Consider the following 19,251-nt stretch of genomic DNA (forward strand, 5'->3'; position numbering starts at 1 on the left):
CATATTGTCTCAGGACGTGGTCAGTATGGAGCATTTTTAAGATGTGATGTAAAATGTTGGTTACACCTCTGATTTCTGAATCCCTTGAAATTTCATCTACACTGCTGGCATCTGTGGGACCAAAACCTCATGGAAAAAAAATGACTCGCAGCAAATGTTGCAGGGAAACTGGCTTTTTGTTTTGCTATGTTTGTGCAGGGTATATTTTAAGAAGAGGTTATTAGATGCTTGCATTGTATGTGTGATGRCACTGGAGAGAAGCTTCTTCCATGCCAGTTTTGACATGCGTGGCATGCAGCAGCAGCCTGGTTTCACAGGATCCATGGAGGCCAGCGTTGACTTTGAGCAAATATTTTTCAAGACCTTTGCAGCAACTATTTAAGCAATTCACTGCTATGGTTCTGCAAAAATGCCCTTGCTTTTCAGGAAGCAGAAACGACTTTCTCCCGTAGCCCTGGAAACGTTGTGACACACTGCACAGTCCTCTCGTTTTATACCATCAGATGCTAGGCCATGGAAACGTGGTCTTATAATGTGCATGTGAGCCATAGCTAAGCATGAGAGAGAGCTTTAACAGCTTTATTTCTATGTCCTACACAAGAAACAACCCTATTCCTTTCTAAAGGATGAATTGCTTGGTAATAAGCAGGCAAGAAGAGCAGGATGAGCACTGTGAAGGCAAACAGTGGGCATAAACTTGGAACAGATGTGACTCAGATGTGGTACAGCCTTGGACTAGTATCTAGAGGCCTTGCAGTTGCTTTCTTGGTGGAATATAGTACCGTTTTGGGAACGAGTTTGCTTGCCTACTGTAATATAGTCTGCACTGATTCACTGCAGGCTGCATTACAAAGTAAAGGACATAAATCAAAATAACAAAAAAAAGATATTTTAAAGAAAAAGACTGCTAGGGTTTATCTTTTCTCTAGAGTAAAGCAGATAAATAGGAAGGAAGGAAGTCCATTAAAATAGGGTCCAGAATGCTTGGACTGAGCTCCTGTCTCAGACTTTCTCTGTGACYTTGGGAAAGCCACTCAATTTACCTGGCATTTCCCATCTACCAACAGGGATGGTATTTTCTGCCTCCCTGTGGTGTTATGARGTAGAATCCATTAGAAACTTTGGGACTTAAATTCAGCTGTGATGAGCAAGACATGAAAGTACTTAAATTAAAAAAAAAAAAGGAATTAACAAACGGTGAAACATAATGGTTTATTAAAACACGAAAGCATAGAAAATCCTTCCTTTGCTCTCAAGTGCCAGCTTTGTGCTACTTGTTGCCATAGCTGGTTTTCTGACAGCTGGCTGTGAATGGCCCATTGCTATTTTCCGTGATGGCCTTTTTTTCCCCTTGGATAAAAGGTTGGTTATTTCATCACAGTAGTTGGAGGTCCAAGAAGGTCTTCTGTGCCCTATAGTAAGGTAGCTTTGAGGTACGTTGCGCTGGCTGCTAAGTCCTACTGACTGGCTCTAGACCTCCAGGGACATCCAGTCAATGGAATAGCAACAGGAGCTTAGGTAGAAGCCAGGGAAATGAAATAAAATTCAAAAGCTTGGCTTTGGTTTGAGTAATGCTTGTCTTCCTGAATGGCTGACCTCGTTGAGCCGCCTGACTCACTGAACAAGCAGCCTGGCCTTAATGCTGAGCTGGATTTGACTGCTAAGCCCCACATCTTTTGCAAGTGGAAATGGAGGGGGGTTGATTGATTCAGATTCCCATCTGGTGATGAGGGATCTGTTGACAGTTAGTCTTCTGCAGAAAGGTAGCCCGAAACTGTGAATGTGGTGTTTCCTATGCCTTATACAAGTAGACTTTGCAGAATGGTGACTAATTTTTGCCTTGAAAATTTCTCCCTTCAGATCTACCGTGTTCCCTGGTGAGGTACACAGAAGAGAAAAAAAAAAAAACAGGACTGCTCGTGAAACAGAGACCGGAGGTGGAAGCGATGATCCTAGGGGTATTTGGTGCAGTGAGAAGGACCTTGGGGATCCCTGTGGAATAATGATGCGGCACTGCAATGGAAGAGGATCTCCTCCAAGACACTTAGCCCAGAAGTTTGATTCTGGAAAAGGAATCAGGCAAATGGAACGCTGTTTCACGGAGCAGAGTTGCTGAAATCTCCACTGGGGCAGACAGTCTTGACATCACATTTGCAGTATACATCATGTCTGCAGTATGCATTCTACTTGCATTCTTGGCAACTTTTTTTTGGCTTTGGACTGTGACACAGCCCTTCTGATCAGTTTTTTTGGTGTGAAAGCACCCTYTGATTTTCAGTTTACATTGAGGTGTGCTTTCTTTCCCCAGTTTCACAACAGGAATCACAGTGCTGATTTATAAACGTAGATTTGGAGAATGAAGGCCTGGAAAACATATGACCTTTAAACTCAACAACCAAAGTGAACTAAGAGATGCTCTGCATAGGATTCAGATCCTTTCAGTCTAAAATGCCTCTGCCACACATTTTATGCAAGTATTGCTGTTTCTGCCTACTACTACTGGGAGCAGAAAGAGCGCAATCTGGGCAGTGGGAGATGCTCATCTCTTTTTTCTTGTTGGAGTGTGTGGTTCCAAACAATCTTCTGTTTACGTGTCGATCAAAATGGACTGAATGCGTTTACATTGATGTCTGCAGAAAGTGTCACCAATAAAGTCACTTCATCTTCCTGTTCAAGCAGAATAGCTTGCAAAACGGTGCAGGCACCTGACCTGCTTGCTGCAAACAGCGTAGGTACACACACGAACCTGAGCAAGATTACAAAGACGTCCCATTTAGTTTCAAAGTAACCAGTAACCATAGTGCCAAAGTTCAAAGTCATGGTCCTAAGTACTAAGCAAGTTTGGTAGCTCATGTGAGATGCGTTTCTCTGCTCCAGTTCTGTACAGGGATGGCTTCAGTGCTTGAGTTTTCTGGGAATGCAATAAGCATGGTGGTGCCTTCTACGAATACACCAGTCCAGTCTTGCTGCTGATTTTGTWCTGTGTAGTGTATGACTAATTGGGCTTCGGTGCCAGATAGCTGCAAAGCATTTAAAAGAAGTCTTTGAAAAATAGTATAGTAAGATAGACAGTAAGTCCTGCTCTGTTTTCATGTTGCTTTTTTCTGGGACATATGCCTTGTAATTTCCATTTTCTTTTTTTTTTCCCTTTTCTTTCTTTCAACTCTCACATTGCCAGATGTCACCCAGAAATTTACAGTATTTGAACTGCTTGCCACAGCATAAAACTTGTTTGAAGCCTTCAGTCAAACTGCTGTCTTCGGACAGCCTTTTGCCACCAGCACGTTTCTGCAGCTTTTTCATTTTTAGTATTTTGCTGCCACCTTTTAAATTTATRTGACAAATGGCACTGGGAATGTCAACAACAACAACAACAAAAACCTAATGGTTAAAGGAGTTACTGAGCCATTGAGCTTTCTGGCTCGCTGCTTGCTTAAATGACGTGAATGCAGGTGTGTGCAGAGTGCTGGTTCAACTCTCGCTATACAGAAAAGGCATTTCAAAGAAAAAACCTGCTGCTGGCACATCAGATGATTATGGGAAACAGGATTAAGGTGCTGCCGCTTGCTTCGGGGGAAGTGACTGAGTTGTGGAGAGTAACCAGGGTCCAGTTTGTAACTCCTCTTGAGCATGTCCAAGTATTGAGTACCGGGTACCCAGCACTGCTTGAATAGTTTGAGGGTTGCACGGGTATTTTCTGCCCTGATGGGACCCCTTTCATCTTGAGCTTTAAACCTCCACACAGTTTCTCTGACTTCAAGAATACTCAAAACCAGAGGGATATCTTTTGAGTCACTTAAGTTCATTCAGTTTACCACAGGATCTGGAGTTCATAAAGTGTTAGAGGATGCCGTAAAATGCATATGTAATGTTTTCTTCATGAGTAGTGTAAGGAAGACAAGTGACTTAAAAGAAAAAAAATATGTAGAGTTTGCTGCTGTTGGCTATACTATCAATTACTTGTTCGTGAAACTCAGATTGTTTCAGAAGATGAAACTACAGAGGCTTGCAAATTCAGTCCGCTGAATTTATCTAGAGGTGGGGAGAAGAAGCTGAAGATAACTAGATGAGAAGCCTGACAAAAGCTAATAATATTTGCTAGGACCTAGCTCCGTTTGTATCGTTAAGTCCGCACCGGAGAGCAGGTCTGTTCGGTTAATGAACGCATGGGTAGGGAGCAATGATAACGCTTTGTGGATGATGGTGCTTTGCAACTCCCTTGTGCAGTCGTGTTCATTTTGTGAGGGTGAAATAAAACGACTTATCAACAAACACGCGCGATGACAGACCGTGGTAGTTGGTATGCTTCTGATGTGTCGAAGTGGCGTACGTGTTACTCAGTAGAAGTGCATCTATGAGATATGTCATGGGGACGTATTTCCCGGAGAAACAGTTCCCGCTCTGAGCAGTACTGACTCTTTGGTGGTGCTGTGCTGCCCTCGTGTGGGATTTTTTAGAGCTATCCCAATTTTCAGTGGCAGCCTCCACTGAATTAGCGCTTTTAAACTGATGCGGATGTGCTCCGAAAAGGGGCCTGTGCAATTACTGCTTTTCGACTTTTTGTGTAGTTCAAAATCCAGCTTGGACGGGTGGATTTATTTGAAGTGATTGCGCAAGGCGGCAGGTTGCCTGATAAACCCTGAGCAAAGGCCATCTCTGCTCTGTGGTGGTTTGGCATCCCGCAAAGCAAAGCAAACCGCAGCTCCTTCCTTCGCCAGAGCTGCCAGTCGTGTTGAGGCTGTCACACAGCTGGTTGCTAGCTCGGACTCTGCGTAGTGGTGCTGCTCATATGGACTCTGCAGCGCTTTTGATTTCTTCCTCTCAGCGTGGACATTATAAAATATAGGGCGCACCTATGTGTGCCGTGTGTGTGTATAGGTTTAAGTTTGAGAACAGCTAGCTTGTCCATCAGGAAGCATTTGCAAGGCTGCCTTGATGCTCCTGTATGCTGTTTTAATGCACAGTTGTAACTGCAAAAATTTCAGTGGCCTTTAAATAAATCCCTGAGCAGCTTTCCAAGGGGGGGGGGGTCAGCATAGACAGCCCTACACTACCACCTGTATAAGCCTGTTGGCAAAGCATCTGCACTCGGCGTTCCTCCCACTTCCACAGACTTGTTTGCAGTTCTGCAGTGTGTATTTCCCAAAATGTAAGTAAGTGCTGCGGCTTGRTGCTTTGCTTTGCTCTTCAGTGGATGTGTTAGAAAGCTCCCCAGTGSATCTGCTCCATGTTCAGTTTGCAGAGAAAGCTGCGTGGACAAAGCAGCGGGATTACCATGTAAAAATCAAGGAATTAAGGGAGGGAAGCCAAAGTGATGGCAGTGGTGTTAGGTAATGCCACAGCCACTTTGAGAGTGATGTGCTGAGGCTAGGGGGAAAGAGGAGATGCATGCTCCAGTGAGTATGTCTTGAAACTGAAAAATTTGATCCAAGTTAGATGTTGGAGACAGATGTGTGTGCTCCTTACCTTGCAGTCCTCCAGTAATGTTAAATCAGTTTCTCTGGGTACTAGTGACAAGTAAAACCATATCTAGTAGTGCTGGCATGAGGTCCAACTCTGGCCATGAAAGGAAAATCAAGGCCTAAAGCCATCACAGAGAAGGCTCTTTSCTGAAACGGTRTAAGAGACTTTGGGTTATTTGTGGATGTCAATCTGGTTACAGAGCACCTGGTGGTTCTGAGGGCCCACAAAAAGGCTCCTTTGGCTCTGCTGCTTTTAATCAAGACAGGCCTCTTAYGAACAAAGAGAAAAGAAACAAGACTATCTTCAAAATTACTGACAATCTGTAGCATTAGCTCTCCCAGAATATCCCCTGCTTTTCCTTGCTTAAAGCCCTCACTAGGTTGGCCAACCTATTGGCAAAGATGCATGTGCCCTGCTTTGTGAGGTGGATCCTGTCTCTCCCACACAGATGTCCATCTTCAAACAGCGTCCCATGGTCATAGAAACTACAGCCCTGTTGCTAAGACCAGCTGTGCAGCTAGTTGTTGGCCTGCAGTATCGGTCCAGTCCTCCTCACCTCCTTCTCCCTCACGCACTGGATGGAGGAGAGAACCCGTTCATTAGCTGCCAGCCTCATTAACTCAGAGAGAAACATTTATCCAACCAGCTGATCCTCTCAACTGATATAGCTGTTTATCTAAGACAAAGGCCGCTTTCAAGTCCCCTTTGCTTTAGGGTAAATTCAGTCTTTCTGTGCTACAGACCTGGTCAGTCACTCCCCGCATTCTTCCCTGAGCTTCACAAGCACCTCGCCCTTGCCCATCTCCCCTTTCATGGGATAATTGATTGGTAACACTTCTTTCTGCTCTTTCATCATATTTAGCAGGACTTGGGGTCTCCAACCAACTCCTAAGCCCACCACCCTACCATCTCCCAGCTCTGGCTTGTATAGATGAATTATTTGCAACATATCTTTACATTTTCATCTCTTTTTTCATGCCACTTAGAAAAGGCTGTTGGGGCAAAGAAGAGGCTCTGCATCCCTCAAGGTTATTTCTTCTTCCCATACGAAGCCTTCAACACATCAGGTACATGCAGGCGCTCTGGCTGCACAAGCCTCAGGGGTCAAGCCCTGTCCTGAAGGTGGTTTACAAGCAAAGAGGAATAATCTCATTAGTTAGGTATCATTGAAGCAAAGGGCTTCCCAGCCTCCATTTCCTCTCACAAATTGTCTCAAGGTCTAAGTGCTGGTCTCTCTTATAAGGCTCACTTAAAGAGCCCTCCTACTGCCCACAATTTCCTCTAGCTAATCAAGCATTCCTCTCCACTCAGGACTAGTAACATAAACCTCCTACCCCTRTTCCATGTTCCTAATTAAGCTCATTAGTGCCTGTGGGCTTATTTAAAGCCTATTCCTGGGGATTTCAGGTGTAGATACTGCTCTCCTTCGGATTGTAACCTCACCCATGCTGGTTGCCTGGAGAGGTTGTGTGCTCTCCATCCTTGGAGATATGCAAAAATAGTCTGGACACAGTGCTGGGCAATGTGCTCTAGATGTAACTGCTTCAGCAGGGAGGTTGGACTAGAAGACCTCCAGAGGTCCCTTCCACATTTATGTCATTCTGTGATTTGGGTGGAATTGGGGAGAGGACAGCTTGGGTTCCTCCTGCACCTTAACCTGGACTTTGGGGCCTCCCCCACCTCATTGATTTTGCATTTATCCAACCCAATCTGGTTGTGCAGAGGTAGGTTTGAGCCCTCTTCCCTCCTCTAGCCTCTCTGCTACTGCCCCTTGGGAAAGAAAAGCTGAAATCTGTGGGTTGTCTGTGATCTTATCGTGGTTACAGAGGGGCCTGTAGCCCAAAATGAGGAGTTAGGTGAGTCACAAGAGGGAGTGGTGGGAAAGAAGCCAATCAAATGGGGTTTTTTTACTCCCCCTCAAGTCAATCTGCCTTGCACAAGGTGGGGAGCCCTCTGGGAACACAGTGCTCAGGCCTCCAAAGCCACCTGGGCCGGTGCGTGCTCTGCGAGGATCACAATTCTCAGCATTTCCGTGCGTTTCCCTCCCCGTGYGGCTACTTCCCTTGCGGCTGCGGGTGTCCCAGGACGGGGGAGCTGGCTCCCGTGCCCCCTCCCCGCGGGAACACGCCCTGCCCCGGGGTGACTACAGGGCCCTTTTTGACCCCCCCCCCCACGACGCCCGTGCACCCAAGCCTTGTCCTGCGAGCCCCCTCGGCGGTCTCGCGCGGCCGAGGCGTTTTCCTGGGGTCTCCCCTTGCATGGTAGATCCGGGTGAGCGGGATTGGGCCGCCGGGGGCGGCTGGCACAGAGACCCTCATACCTCGCCTCCGTCCCGTGGGATGGCAGAGAGACGTCGYCCCCCCCCAAGCTGCCCCAGGGTGGCCTGGGCAGATGATGAGGAGGAGGTGGTGAAGGTGGAGGTGCAGGAGGGCAGGTTGTCTCCAGCCCCCGTGGAGGGCAGCTCTCGGGTGCTGCCCTACAGCCTGCGCGTGCTCGATGTCCTGCGGATCAGTGAGTGACTGGGCAGGGCGAGGGGCTGCCAGCTGCGGCACGGGAGGCCAGGCCAAGGTCTCGGCTCTTCCCTTCGACCCACCCGGCAGCCCCTGCAGCTCCGCCGCCTCCCTTTCTACCCCAGGTCGCAGCATGCCTGGAGAGGTGCCAGAAGCCCTGGGCTGCATGCAACGYCTATTTTGAAAGCAGAAGGAAGGTAACCGTGGTCGTTTCTGTTGGGCTGGTGCCAGCATCTCCTCAGGGGTTCCTGTGGCTGTGTGTCGTGGTGGGTGCCGCTGCTTCTGCTCGGTGCTCAGAAGCCCCCAGAGAKGGTGCCGGCTGCGCAGAGCTGCTCCCTGGCAGGCATGCCACATGCTAGCGTGGGCCCCACGGCGCCCTGGGGCTGCCAGCCGTGCCTCTGTGCCTCTCAGGCCCTCCGCTCTGTCCCTCTTGTCCTTGGTGTCAGGAGGTAGCTCAGAAGCTGCAGTTTCTGTCCGCCATCCCTACTCTCTGCAAGGCTTCTTGCAGAGACTTCTCCACGTGGCAGTCCTCCACTTCTGCAGAGCTGAGCTGATAGAGCATCTCACGACGAGGGGACGCCCTGCAGGCCTGGGGACGAGGGCATGCCGGTGGGGCACTGTCATGCCAGTAAGGACAGGCYGGGGGGAGACCTTCCCACCGCGGGTCTCCAGGAGCCCCTGAGAAGCCCTGCGAGCGGGGCCCTGGGCGACGAGGAGGGGGCGACTGTGCTGGGGGCCCCTGGGCTCCGCCAGCCCTGCAGGCTCCTTGTCGGGCGCTGGCGGTTCCCGTGGCCCGTCACAGCTGCGCTCTCCAGGCGCTRCTCTGCRAAGAGTCCACTCAACGCCTGGACAATGCAGTGAGGCAGCAAGTGATGCTCACCRTTGTTGCCATGAGGTACCCAAGGGCCCCAGCYGCTGGCTTGGCCAAGGCCTCCCYGCCGGACAGCCCCCGYGGCAGCTCTYCGAGCCGCCCTGTCCTGCGGGAGTCCGTCAGTGCCACGTGCTGGGCGTCCGCTCCTGGATCCTGCCTTGGGCCCGAGGGTGGGGTAGACGGGAGGGCAGAGGAGGCCCTGGGGCTCTAGTTCCTAGTGTCTCCAGACGTTTCCCCCAAAAGCGGGGGTGAGGCAGGAGATGCTGAGGGCATCGGGCCCTACCTGCCAGCACTGTCTTTGGTGCCTGGGTTTGTGTCCTGGGGAAGGGGGGGAGAGGAGGAGGTGCCTCCAGGCACGCTCCCCCACCTTGCGTGGGGTCTCCCATCTCTGAGGTTTGTAGGTACCTCCRTCAGCACCAGGATCTGAGAGGTGCCTTTCTCTCCTTGCAGTGAAGCGAAGCTTCATGTGAGGGGCGAAGTGCAGAAAAGGCTTCTGCACGCCTGCTTCTCCAGTGTATTCCAGCTTCCTCCAGAAGAGGACGTGGCAAACCTGGATGCTTCCTTCTACTCCAGGGTACGTGCTGGCTGAGCTGCTGCCCCTCTGCGCTTGGTGCTGGCTTCCCTGTGCTAGCAGGGGCAGGAAGTGCCACCGCCCTCTGTCCTCCTTGCAGACCATGGATGCTATGGATAACATGCTGCAGTTGCTGGTCCTCAGACATCCCACGTCAGGCCTCCAGGAGATGCAGCACRTCTTGCAGGTCTGACTTTTGCTAGGAGTGGCTGGGGCTCCCTGGGATGAGAACAATGGGAGGGGAAAACCTTGCACACTGCCTCTGCAGGCCAGGGCTCCCGCCAAAGCTTGCTTCACCCCAGAGCAAGGGCAGGAGGTGGACCCTCCTGATGAGGCCCCACACAGCCGGCAGCCCCTAGGCTGCAGGGCAGAGCAGCAGCTTTCCTCTTCCAGGTCCTGCTGCCGTTCATAGACTCCCAGCAAGCAGCTACTCGTAAGAGGGCAGTGGTGCRGGTTGCTGGGCTCACCGACTTCCTTGTCAACTGCTTGTCCTTGCTGAAGGTAAGGAGCCTGTGGTCCAGRCAACATCGGGACACCCCRTCAGCCCTTTTTGGTGGCTGGCAGCCCCCTGTAGCCCTAGTCATYGCTGCCCAGCTGYGGTGGGAGCCAGGGCTGCAGGGCCCTCTAAAGCTCTGGCTCCCTTGGCCTCCAGCCCTGGGTGGGCTCTGGCTGCCAGGCTTTGGTGCCGACCAGTGGCCCACAGTCCTGGTGCCAGGGCTGCCTCCCTCCTGCAGAACCGAGCTGGCTCCTGCTCAGCAAGAAGCAAGGACAGCAGCTCGGCCAGCTATGGAAACCTGCGTCTCTCCATCATGGGGAAACTGGTGGGATGTCTTGCCTTTTGCTGCRCTTACAAGGACGAGGGGACCAGTCGCGGAGCAGCCAATGCCCTGCATCAATTGCACAAGTTCCTGTTGCAGCAAAGAAGAGACTCTGCACCAGCCCAGGTCCTCTCCCATCCAGACAGCCAGGCAAGGCCATGGCACGGCCTCAGCGCCCCTCTGCTCAGCGAGAGAAAAGAGCAGAACACGCTTCTGCCAGCGGTGCAGGTAGCAAGCGTGATGTGTCAAGCCTGGGACCCCCGGAGCCGGGCTTAGTGGAGTGGGGGCCTGAGCAGGAGGACACAGCTGCTGAGCTATGCATCTGCTTCCCTGGGCAGGGAGGGGACAYGCACGCGGGCAGTTCCTCCCACACTCAGTCAGTGCGCCATCTCCACCTCGCTGCCCTTCCCGCTGACTGCCCTGTGTTTCCCCTCCTGCGCAGGCAGGGAAGTGACCCAGGACAGCTGCGAGCATCTGGAGCTGCAGGAGGATCGGGAAGTGGCCAATGTCTTCTGGGTTCCACAGCCCATCGGTGCTGTGGAAATCACCATGGTAAGGCGCACCTCCCCTGGCAGCCTGGTGGCCGTGGGGTCAGCATGAGGCTTGCATGAGCAGAGAGCTCCTGAAGCAGTGGGGCTAAGGGGGCCTTGCGGTCACTGGGCAGAGGGCTTGCACTGTCCCTGTGCAGGGGCTAAGCGAAGGCTTCCCTCCTGGCTGCCAGCAAGCGCTGGTTCCCCTCTGCATCAGCGCACGGGGATGCATGACTTCCTCCTCAGTGCTGTCATCCAGCTCCGTGTGACCTCTCCATCATCTTCCCTCTGCTCCTTTCTCCCACAGCTATTTAAGAAATTTCTCCAGCCCTCTGAGAGGGCAGATGTCATTATCGTGGCCATCCAGGGCATGACAACCTCCAGCACCTATGAGACACAGGCAGCCGCTCTCGTGCTGGATGTGATAGTGCCAGACGATGCCTCCYAGCTGGAGCACGTRAGTAGGCTGCGACGGGGGTGTGCAGGRCTAGAACCCTCTGGGGCCTTCCTGACCCTCTGAATCCAGGTGTRCCAGGCACCCGGCACCCTCTGAGGCCAAGCAGAGGGCGGTGCAAAGAGAAGAAAACTCAGTGGGGAGCTGGGGAAATGGCTGTGCTCCGGCAGCAGCCCCACTCTCAGATGTGCTGCCTCCAGGTGCCACGCATCGTGAGCTGCATCTGCACCAGCCTGATGTCCATCAGAGACGTGTCTGCCCAGCAGAGCCTACACAAGACCTTTGTCCAGCTCACTTGCATGGACCCCAGTGAGATGGTCAAGAGCCTCTTGTGCCACTCACCATAGTGCAACAGGTAAGGGGCTCAGCTGCCTCTAGGGCCTGGGGCTCACCAGCCTTCAGAGCTTGTGCTGTGTGGGCGGAATGGCACAAAGACCCTTGGGCTGCCAGACCCCAGACGATGGGGGTCTGCGGTCACCAGCGCACAGCGTCGCACCAGAGGCACCTTGCTGACAGAGTGCTCTGGGTCTGCAGCCCTGCCRTAGTGATGTGGAGACTGATGGTCTCTGAGCCCACACCTGCGGACAAGGTGCTGCAGGAGCTCCTCAGCTTGGTGGAGGACCAGCCCCTGCACAAGACACTCGCCTCCAGCCAGGATGAAACAATCCTGCTTTCCTTGGTGGTGAGTTTCTGGACAAGGGCTCGCTCATGCCCAGGACCGCGCTGGCTTGTCTGGGCGAGAGGCAGGCCCCCCCTGTCCTTCCCCACGTGCCCCCAAGCCAGGACCTCTGCTGGGACACACACGTACAGCTCCTCAGGGCTGCGGCTGGCAGGGTTGTGCCCAGTGCCAGGCCACCGCGGTGCCAGCACGCCTATGTGCTGAGCACTGCTTGGGGCTCTGTGAGTATCAAGACGGAGCAGCCTGTGGGAGCAGCCCCGTGTCCTCTCCCACCTTTGCATCTCCTTGTCTTGCTTAGAAGGCTGGAAAGTCGGGTTAGGAGCAGGGGTAGAGGGCAGAGCAGGGCCAACACGCAGCTCGAGCAGGCTCTGAGGGCTGGGAAAGGGAAGCCAGAGGCAGGTGCCAGATGCCTGAGACCCACCCAGGGGGAGGATTGTGGCAGCCCAGGCAGGTTTGTCAYGGGCATGCCACAAACTGAGCCCAAAGTGCTTGCGTGACTTAGCTCTGGCCAGGCAGCAAAGTCGGCTGCTCCAGCTGTATGCTCTGTGGCACCAGGGCAGCATCTGAGCCTCAGCTGCCCAGGCCTGGGCCGTGTAACGGGGGAGGTCTCAGCAGAGAGAGCTGTTGCTGGATGTTTTCTGCAGGCAATCAGGGCACCGCATGAGATCATCAGACAGCCCACGTGCCCGCAGCAAGTGGAAGCGATATTTTCCGTGGCTCTTCTTGGTGCTGCTCTTTGGGGTCTCCTTCAGCACGGACCTGAGGCTGCAGGAGGTCAATACCTTCTTGAAGGAGTGGCGACAGGACCAATTCATTACCATCAGCCCCATCAGGTGCTCCATCCCTGTTCCAAAGCTGGGAGGGAATGTCTCAAATGGGGCAGTGCAATGCCCGTGGAGGTTTACGTGGCTTGCTCAGGACCAAAGGTGCCTTCTTCTGCCTGCCAGAGAGATGACGAAGCACCCAGGAGCCTTGTGTTTCTGCCTCTTCCACCTGCTGGCACCGCTGCTCGGCAGAAAGAAGCCCTTCAGGCACTTCCCCAGGAAGCTTCCCTTGAAGAGGCGTGGAGTCTCCTCCTCTGGAGATATTCAAGGCCTGCCTGGATGCAACCCTGGCTAACATGCTCTAGGTGACCCTGCTGAGCAGGGAGGTTGGACTAGATGATCTCCAGAGGTCCCTTCCAACCTTACTGATTCCATGATTCTAAGCGGCACCTCCCAGAGGTGTCTTGTGCCTAGAGGCTGAGCTGTCTTGCACCTCGAGTTGGAAGAGGGGAGCAGGTTGTGTGGTGTGCCTTGAGGTGTGGGGCAAGGAGGGGGGCAGGGGAGCGCCCTGCACCCCTGCTGCCTCTGGTCTGGGCTGTGCCTGCACTTGGTGCCCTTGCCCCGGGCTGATGGCTGGAGGCAGCTTTGCCAGCAACTCTGTGTTACGTGTGTTTCAGCTGCTGCTCAGCGTGGATCTGAGGGGAGAGGAGGACCTCTTCCTCAAGAGTCTTCCAAGGCAGTGCCTGATGGAGCGTGGGCTAGTACTCAGAAGCCTCGTGATGCTCTCTGAGAAACCTGAGATGGTGAGCAGGGGTCAGCCGGGTGAAGCAGGCTCTGGGCAGGGGCTGCTGAGTACTACAGTAGCTTGGACTCTGCGTGGGAGCGGGAGCTGTGGTAGCTGCTCCTGGCTGCTAGCTAATAAGCAGAGTGTTTCTTCCGGCCTGGTCTTCACTGCTTCACAAGAGAGAGAGGTGTGTTTCTTGTAGGCAAGAAAAGTGCAGTTCCTGCTCCCAGACATCGTCAGTCGGGTGCAGGATGTGGACGGGGCTGTCGGCACGAAGGTCCTCATGGTGCTGAGCAATGTGCTCCGTTTCATGGACAAGAGGATGGTCAGCCCCCATCGTGCTACAGCTGACCAAGCAGCTCGTGCCGCTCTTTGATGATATAAAGGCTGGGGGGAGAGCTGGGGGTTCTCTTGGTCCGTCCATAGGCTTCTGGGCAGGGTCACGGCTGTGCTGTGCGTGTTGCCTCATGCAGCCCTGGGCGCTGTCAGGAAACGCTTAGCCCTGGGGTTATCGGACCGTTGCCTTATCCTGCCCAGCTGGTGGGAGGGCAGCAAGGGCCAGAGGAGCCGTTGCAGGCACAGATGCCTCCTGCAGCTCTGTTCTCCCTGGCATTGCCCCTCGTGGGTCTGGGTCCATTTGGCACCAGCCGCAGATGTGGCCCAGAGCACCGCCGTGCAGAGTGAGAACCAGAGATGCTGGTCTCCTTATCAGGCACTGACCCCCTTGCTCACKGTGAGCTTGGAGCAGCCAGCACTGAGGCTGTCCCCTCTTCCTTCCCACCAGGAGTCCAAGTGCGTGTCAAAACTCTCCCTTCGCCTCTTCCCCAAAGTGATGGAGCTCATAGTGGGCTCTGACAAAAGGCAGATGGCCTCACCCGACCCTGGCTACAGCTCAGCAGCTCTTGAGGATCTCTGTCATGCTGCCTCAGCAGCACGAGGTGCCTGGCATGGTGGTGGTGCCAGGAGGGCACTGAAGCCACTGGCAGACTCGGTCCCTTGCTGCATCTTCCCCTCAGGGGACAGGAAAGGCTTGCCAAGGGGAGTAAGATGCAAGGCCTCCTCGCCTTGGCTGCAACGGCATTTCCATGTCTCTGCTGCTCTGCAGGCCTCCCAGGAAGCTCTCCTTCATGCTGCCAAGCTGCTCAGGTGGGAGCAGCTCCAGTATCTGTTGGAGACGGCACAGACCTGGAGGATCAGTGAGTGCTTGGTAAGCACAGCTGCCGTGCCGCCAGGACTGTGGCTGAAGAAGGCTATAGGGACTGAGGGACCGCCTGTATGAGCGGGGAGGCTCCATGCTAAGCTGATGCCCTTTTGCTGTGTGCCGCTTGCCAGGGACAGCAGCCGAGCAGAAGAATATCTGTGCCAGAGCCTGCTGTGCTTAGAGAACCCCCAAGAGTCCTTCAAGAAGAGGCCCTGAGGGTCATTGRTGAGTCACAGCCCCTCTCTGTTGCAGAGCAGCCTAGCCCCAGCTGGCAGCAAGAACCAGCCCTGTTGGCTGCTGGAGCCCCAGCTGCCCAGTACAGGGTCTGGGTGCCCAGGGGCCCCCGTCTCCTTCTTCCGTCCCTGTCCGCACATGGGCAGCTGCTGGAAGCCTTTTTCACTCCCTCTGTGCTCTCCTTGAGCGTTCGGTGCTGGAGTCYGCACCAGGCTCAGCCCTGCCCAAGGAGGGGAGGACCCCATTCCAGGCCACTTGGGCTGAGGGGAGCCGTGCTGGTGGGGATGGGCTGCGCAGGCAGATTTGTGATGGGCTGGGTGCACACCTAGGGCTCATTGGGCGTCACTTGAAGGACCAGAGTGAGGAGAAACTGGAGAAGATCTGCAGCAGTGAGTGAGGGCAGCAGGGTGTCAGGTGGGGGTGGTGGGGAGAAGGAAAGAGCCCGGGCAGCGAGCTTCAGTTCCTGGGGCCGGCTAGGAGGGCTCTGCTCGCTGTGCAGACCAAGTGTGGCATAGGGAGCAGAGAGAGCGAGGTTTCCGGGGTGCTTGATTGGGGGCATTGCTGGCCAGCAAGTTCTAGCTGATCCAGTTGTCCCCCCCTGTTCCCTCTGGGCCATGAGAAGAGCTGGCTTGGGATGGCCCTGTTGGAAGGGGATGCCCAGGGTCTCTGCAGCTTTGACCTCTGTTCTCTTCCTTTCCTTCWCAGCACTTGAAGGCATGGAGAAGGACATCCACCCCTCCATCCGTTGCCTGGCGGCTCAAACARTCTTCATCCTGAGAGCTCAGAAGAGGTSTTCCTCCAGAGGCAATGGGAAAGCCGTCCGCTACAGGCCGAGGAGAGCCTCGAAGAGGTGGTGCTGGCCTCCGGGCGACGGCTGCATTTGCTGTGGGAGCGCTGCTCAGTCCTGAGCCTGTGGTGCTCTCAGTTGTCCCTGGCACTTCTCCCTTCCCTGCACTTTTTCCAATGAAGCAACCTTGTTTCTTCACTCTGTCTGGGTGTCGTTTCTTTAGGGAGACAGCTGGTGGAAAACAGTCTCCCGCACCTATGCTCTCACTGCCTCAGCAGCTCCTTTCCTGCCTCCACCGTGCTGGGCCCATGGCCGTTTGCAATCCCAGTGCAAGTGCTCCCAGGCCCTGAGCCCTTCAGCCCCAAATACCCAGCTTCCTTGTGGGGGCTTAGGTAGGCACGCGCAAGAGAGAAATGCTCCATCTCCCACCCTGCGTTGAAAAAGTACCAGACCAGTGATCATTTTGCAGCTTCTTGAAACCCTAACAGCTAATATTAATACTAAAAGGTCTTCTATTTCAATATTTCTATTAATTTGTCTTTACTAATAGTCTTCTATTTGTTTCATGAATATTTACATCATTTCATTAAAGTTACCCTTTTAATTGACATTTAATTTTCATTACRTAGTCACAGAATCACACAGAATTGTTTTAATGTTACTAATAGTCAAGTTTCCTTTTATTAATATTTATAATATACCTTATACGATCACAAAAATTGTTTTTCATTTTTGTATTATTCTATTAATATTTCTATTAATATTTTCCTGCCAACGCTTTTCTATTGTCTGCTATTAATATTTCTATTATTATTGTTCTGGTATGTTTCTACTGTTGTATGACTATCTCTACAGCCTTTATGTTAATATCTTAATTATGATTTTACTTTTCCTTTTAGCAATATTCCTAGCTTTATTCTTGCATGTGCTTGACTTTCCTGACCATTCATCTCTTTAAACAGATGCCCCACTATAGAGCCCCCGAAGTCCCACCATCAGGGTACACAAGTGCACCAGGCTTACAGATCCCCCAGGTATCAGCCCAAGCTCTAATACCTATGCCTGGACCAGCACCACTGCTGTTCCCCAGCTCTCCTGTCACCGGCACCTGGCCCTGCAGCCCCCGTGTCCCACAGCCCCTCTCCAGCTGCTGGTGCTGAGACCCCTCAGGGCACCCCCCGACACAGCAAACAAAAAACTCGCACAGCGAGTACGGTTTCACGAGAAGATAGCACAGACCGCTGAGGCACCGAGGCAGAGGCTGCAAGCAGACAAGTGCATGGACCAGCTCCTTGCTTACACCCCACCTGCCCCTCTTGTCCCCCTTCTCTCCATTTCTCCAGGCCTTTTCATCTCCCATCCACCTCCACCTCTCCCTTTCTCCACCCCTCTCTCCTTCCAAAAAACCAGCCAGCCCCTAATTACTTTCTTCCCTCACAGGTCCCCGTTTCAATGCATCCATCCCCAAATTTGATGTTTCTGATGCTGTTACTTGGAAAAAAATCCCATTTTTTCCCGGTGTTATCCCTATGGTCACTTAGTTGCTAGTGGCCTTGTGAGAGCTCTTATCTGGGCACTCAAGTCACTGAATTATGCCAACACCAAATAATTTTGAAAATCCCAGATAAGATGTAAAAAGTCTTCCTTCTTTACCACCATAGAAACTGTGCTGATCCAGGCAGTGTCATATAGGTGACCACACTTCTCCCACAGAGGTAGTATCRCTCCATTCAAACCTGCAGTGATGTAATATTTTATCCCAGATTGACAAGTCTGTCGCATCTCATTTACGCTTCACAAGCCCTTCTGATTTTGACAATCCCATTGCATCCATCTTCTAAGTTCTGCAATAAATGGAATAAACGTAGCTAAAATCTCCATTGTTTTTTTTTTTTATGGACTGCTTTCTTCACCCTAGCACAGGAAAAACCTCACAGCAGGGGGAAACAAATGCCCTGTAATGAAAACCTCATCAAACACCAGCTCCTTAAAGCTCTCAGAACCGCCTGATGTGTGTGAGACCTCCTCAGCACGAATAAAMCAACAAATGTTCAGGAGAACGTGTGCCCCTGGCCGCAATAAAGAAAGGACACAATTTGCGAGCCAAAGATGCTTTTCTGACAACCAACACAGTAAAAAGAAGACATTACAATCTTTGAAGGATGTGAGAAGAAAGGAAATATTGGTGATAGTGGGTGCGAGGTGACCACTGGTCTGAATGTTTGGCTACCAGGCTAGGAGAATGTGGAAAATGTCATTTCAAGATATTATTTTTATTTAGTTTTCAATCAGTTAGGGCTCTTGACAGAGAAAGGAAATCTTTGTAAGTGTTCTTATTTAAAATCCCACACCRGCGGGATGATGGTATTTCAGGAGGTTGGGAAATGTATTTGGGCAGCTCTGAGAAAATTAATGTCTGGAATTAGAAGATTTTCTCATGCTTTCTCAGTTACAATCACACAATACCGTTTAGTAACTCCCATTTTCTCTTGTAGCCTAGGAACTGTAGAAGCCAGACAGACAAAACTTCCAAAACGGAAGTGGATAGACAAAGATTTCTAGAAAAATGATGAACAATTCATTTCCTTTTGTTAGGAAATGAACCATTTATTTGCAATTTTCGTTCAGCTCTGTGCGGATGGAAAACAGGACTGCCTTTAAATAAATAAAGACAGAACTTTTATTACTTTAGATCTCCCTTAGACAAAGTCAACTTTAGCTATAGACAGCGAATTGTACTGCTGTTTCTCATTTGCAAACCTGTTGAGATTTTTAGAATCAGTAGGTCTTAGCCTCTCACGCCTTATTTTTATTAACAAATTATAGAAAAAGCTTTCCCTCTCTCAAASAGTTTCTAAAATTTGGACAATTAGTCTCTGTACAGAGCTAATTGAATTATTTTGAATGAAGGAAATGTCCTCCATGTAGCTCTGGGTGAAATTCTTGACAAAAGCTGACTCTGCACTTGGCTAAGATCTGCTTCCAGATGCCACGTCCAGATGCACCCAGTTTGTTGGCAACCCCTTTGCAGGGGCGGGGAGTAAGGCTGCTCTCTGATTTCTCTCCATGTAGTGATGCTTCCTACGTTTCCTGCATTTTGGGGTGCTTGAAAACAGGTTCATGGGGCTGTTTCAGGGTTCAGAAATGGAGGCTCAGTCCTGTGTTTCTGGTGCTCCAAAGCAAGCTCAAGGGCYTGTTCTGAGTGCTTGAAAAATGGGGGGAGTAAGGAGGCTGATTAGAAGCRCTGGAAAACAAGGTTAACTCCTATGTTTGCAAGGCTCCGTGAGGTGCTTTGGGGAATCAGTCTGCATTTGTGAGCCCCCAAAACAGTCTTCAAAATCTGGTCCTAAGCTCCCCAAAACCAGGATTTACCCTCCATTCCTGCAACTTTGGGCCTCAAAAAAAAATGTTAATTGTGTTCATTGGACTGATTTTAGAGCTCAGATGTGGAAGCTAAATCTCCTGGTTTTGGAGCTTGAGAACAGGTTCCAGGGGCTGTTTCGGGGCTCAGAAACGACACCCAAGTCCTGTGGTTTTGCAGCTCCAGGACAGGTCCGGTGGCAGAGCTCCCGAGGCCGGGGAGGC

At 52.0% G+C, this 19,251-nt stretch overlaps 3 protein-coding genes across 4 annotated transcripts in view; all 3 read left to right on the top strand.

Moving 5' to 3' along the window:
• Nucleotides 1-2,675, top strand: part of PRAG1 (PEAK1 related, kinase-activating pseudokinase 1) — a 30,596-nt gene extending 27,921 nt beyond the window's left edge. For both annotated transcript variants that reach the window (XR_014896556.1, XR_014896555.1), the window contains exon 7: nt 1,861-2,675. The gene's annotated coding sequence lies outside the window, so the exon portion shown is untranslated. The remainder of the gene's footprint in view (nt 1-1,860) is intronic.
• A 5,630-nt stretch (nt 2,676-8,305) lies between these two features.
• On the top strand, nt 8,306-12,041 carry LOC146592589 (uncharacterized). The gene is made up of 9 exons (XM_085310822.1): nt 8,306-8,868; nt 9,295-9,418; nt 9,516-9,602; nt 9,809-9,916; nt 10,150-10,383; nt 10,510-10,785; nt 11,071-11,220; nt 11,418-11,572; nt 11,752-12,041. The coding sequence occupies exons 1-8, from the start codon at nt 8,846-8,848 to the stop codon at nt 11,562-11,564; spliced, it is 1,149 nt and encodes a 382-aa protein (XP_085166948.1). The 5' UTR covers nt 8,306-8,845; the 3' UTR covers nt 11,565-11,572; nt 11,752-12,041.
• A 1,051-nt stretch (nt 12,042-13,092) lies between these two features.
• On the top strand, nt 13,093-16,305 carry LOC146592590 (uncharacterized). The gene is made up of 4 exons (XM_085310823.1): nt 13,093-13,463; nt 14,229-14,435; nt 14,550-14,651; nt 15,585-16,305. Exons 1-4 carry the CDS (start codon nt 13,290-13,292, stop codon nt 15,654-15,656), a joined length of 555 nt encoding a protein of 184 aa, XP_085166949.1. The 5' UTR covers nt 13,093-13,289; the 3' UTR covers nt 15,657-16,305.
• The last annotated feature ends 2,946 nt before the right edge of the window (nt 16,306-19,251 follow it).

This window comes from Rhea americana, unplaced genomic scaffold (genome assembly GCF_003343005.1).
Source record: "Rhea americana isolate MKP2758 unplaced genomic scaffold, rheAme1 scaffold_326, whole genome shotgun sequence".
NCBI lineage: Eukaryota > Metazoa > Chordata > Aves > Rheiformes > Rheidae > Rhea > Rhea americana.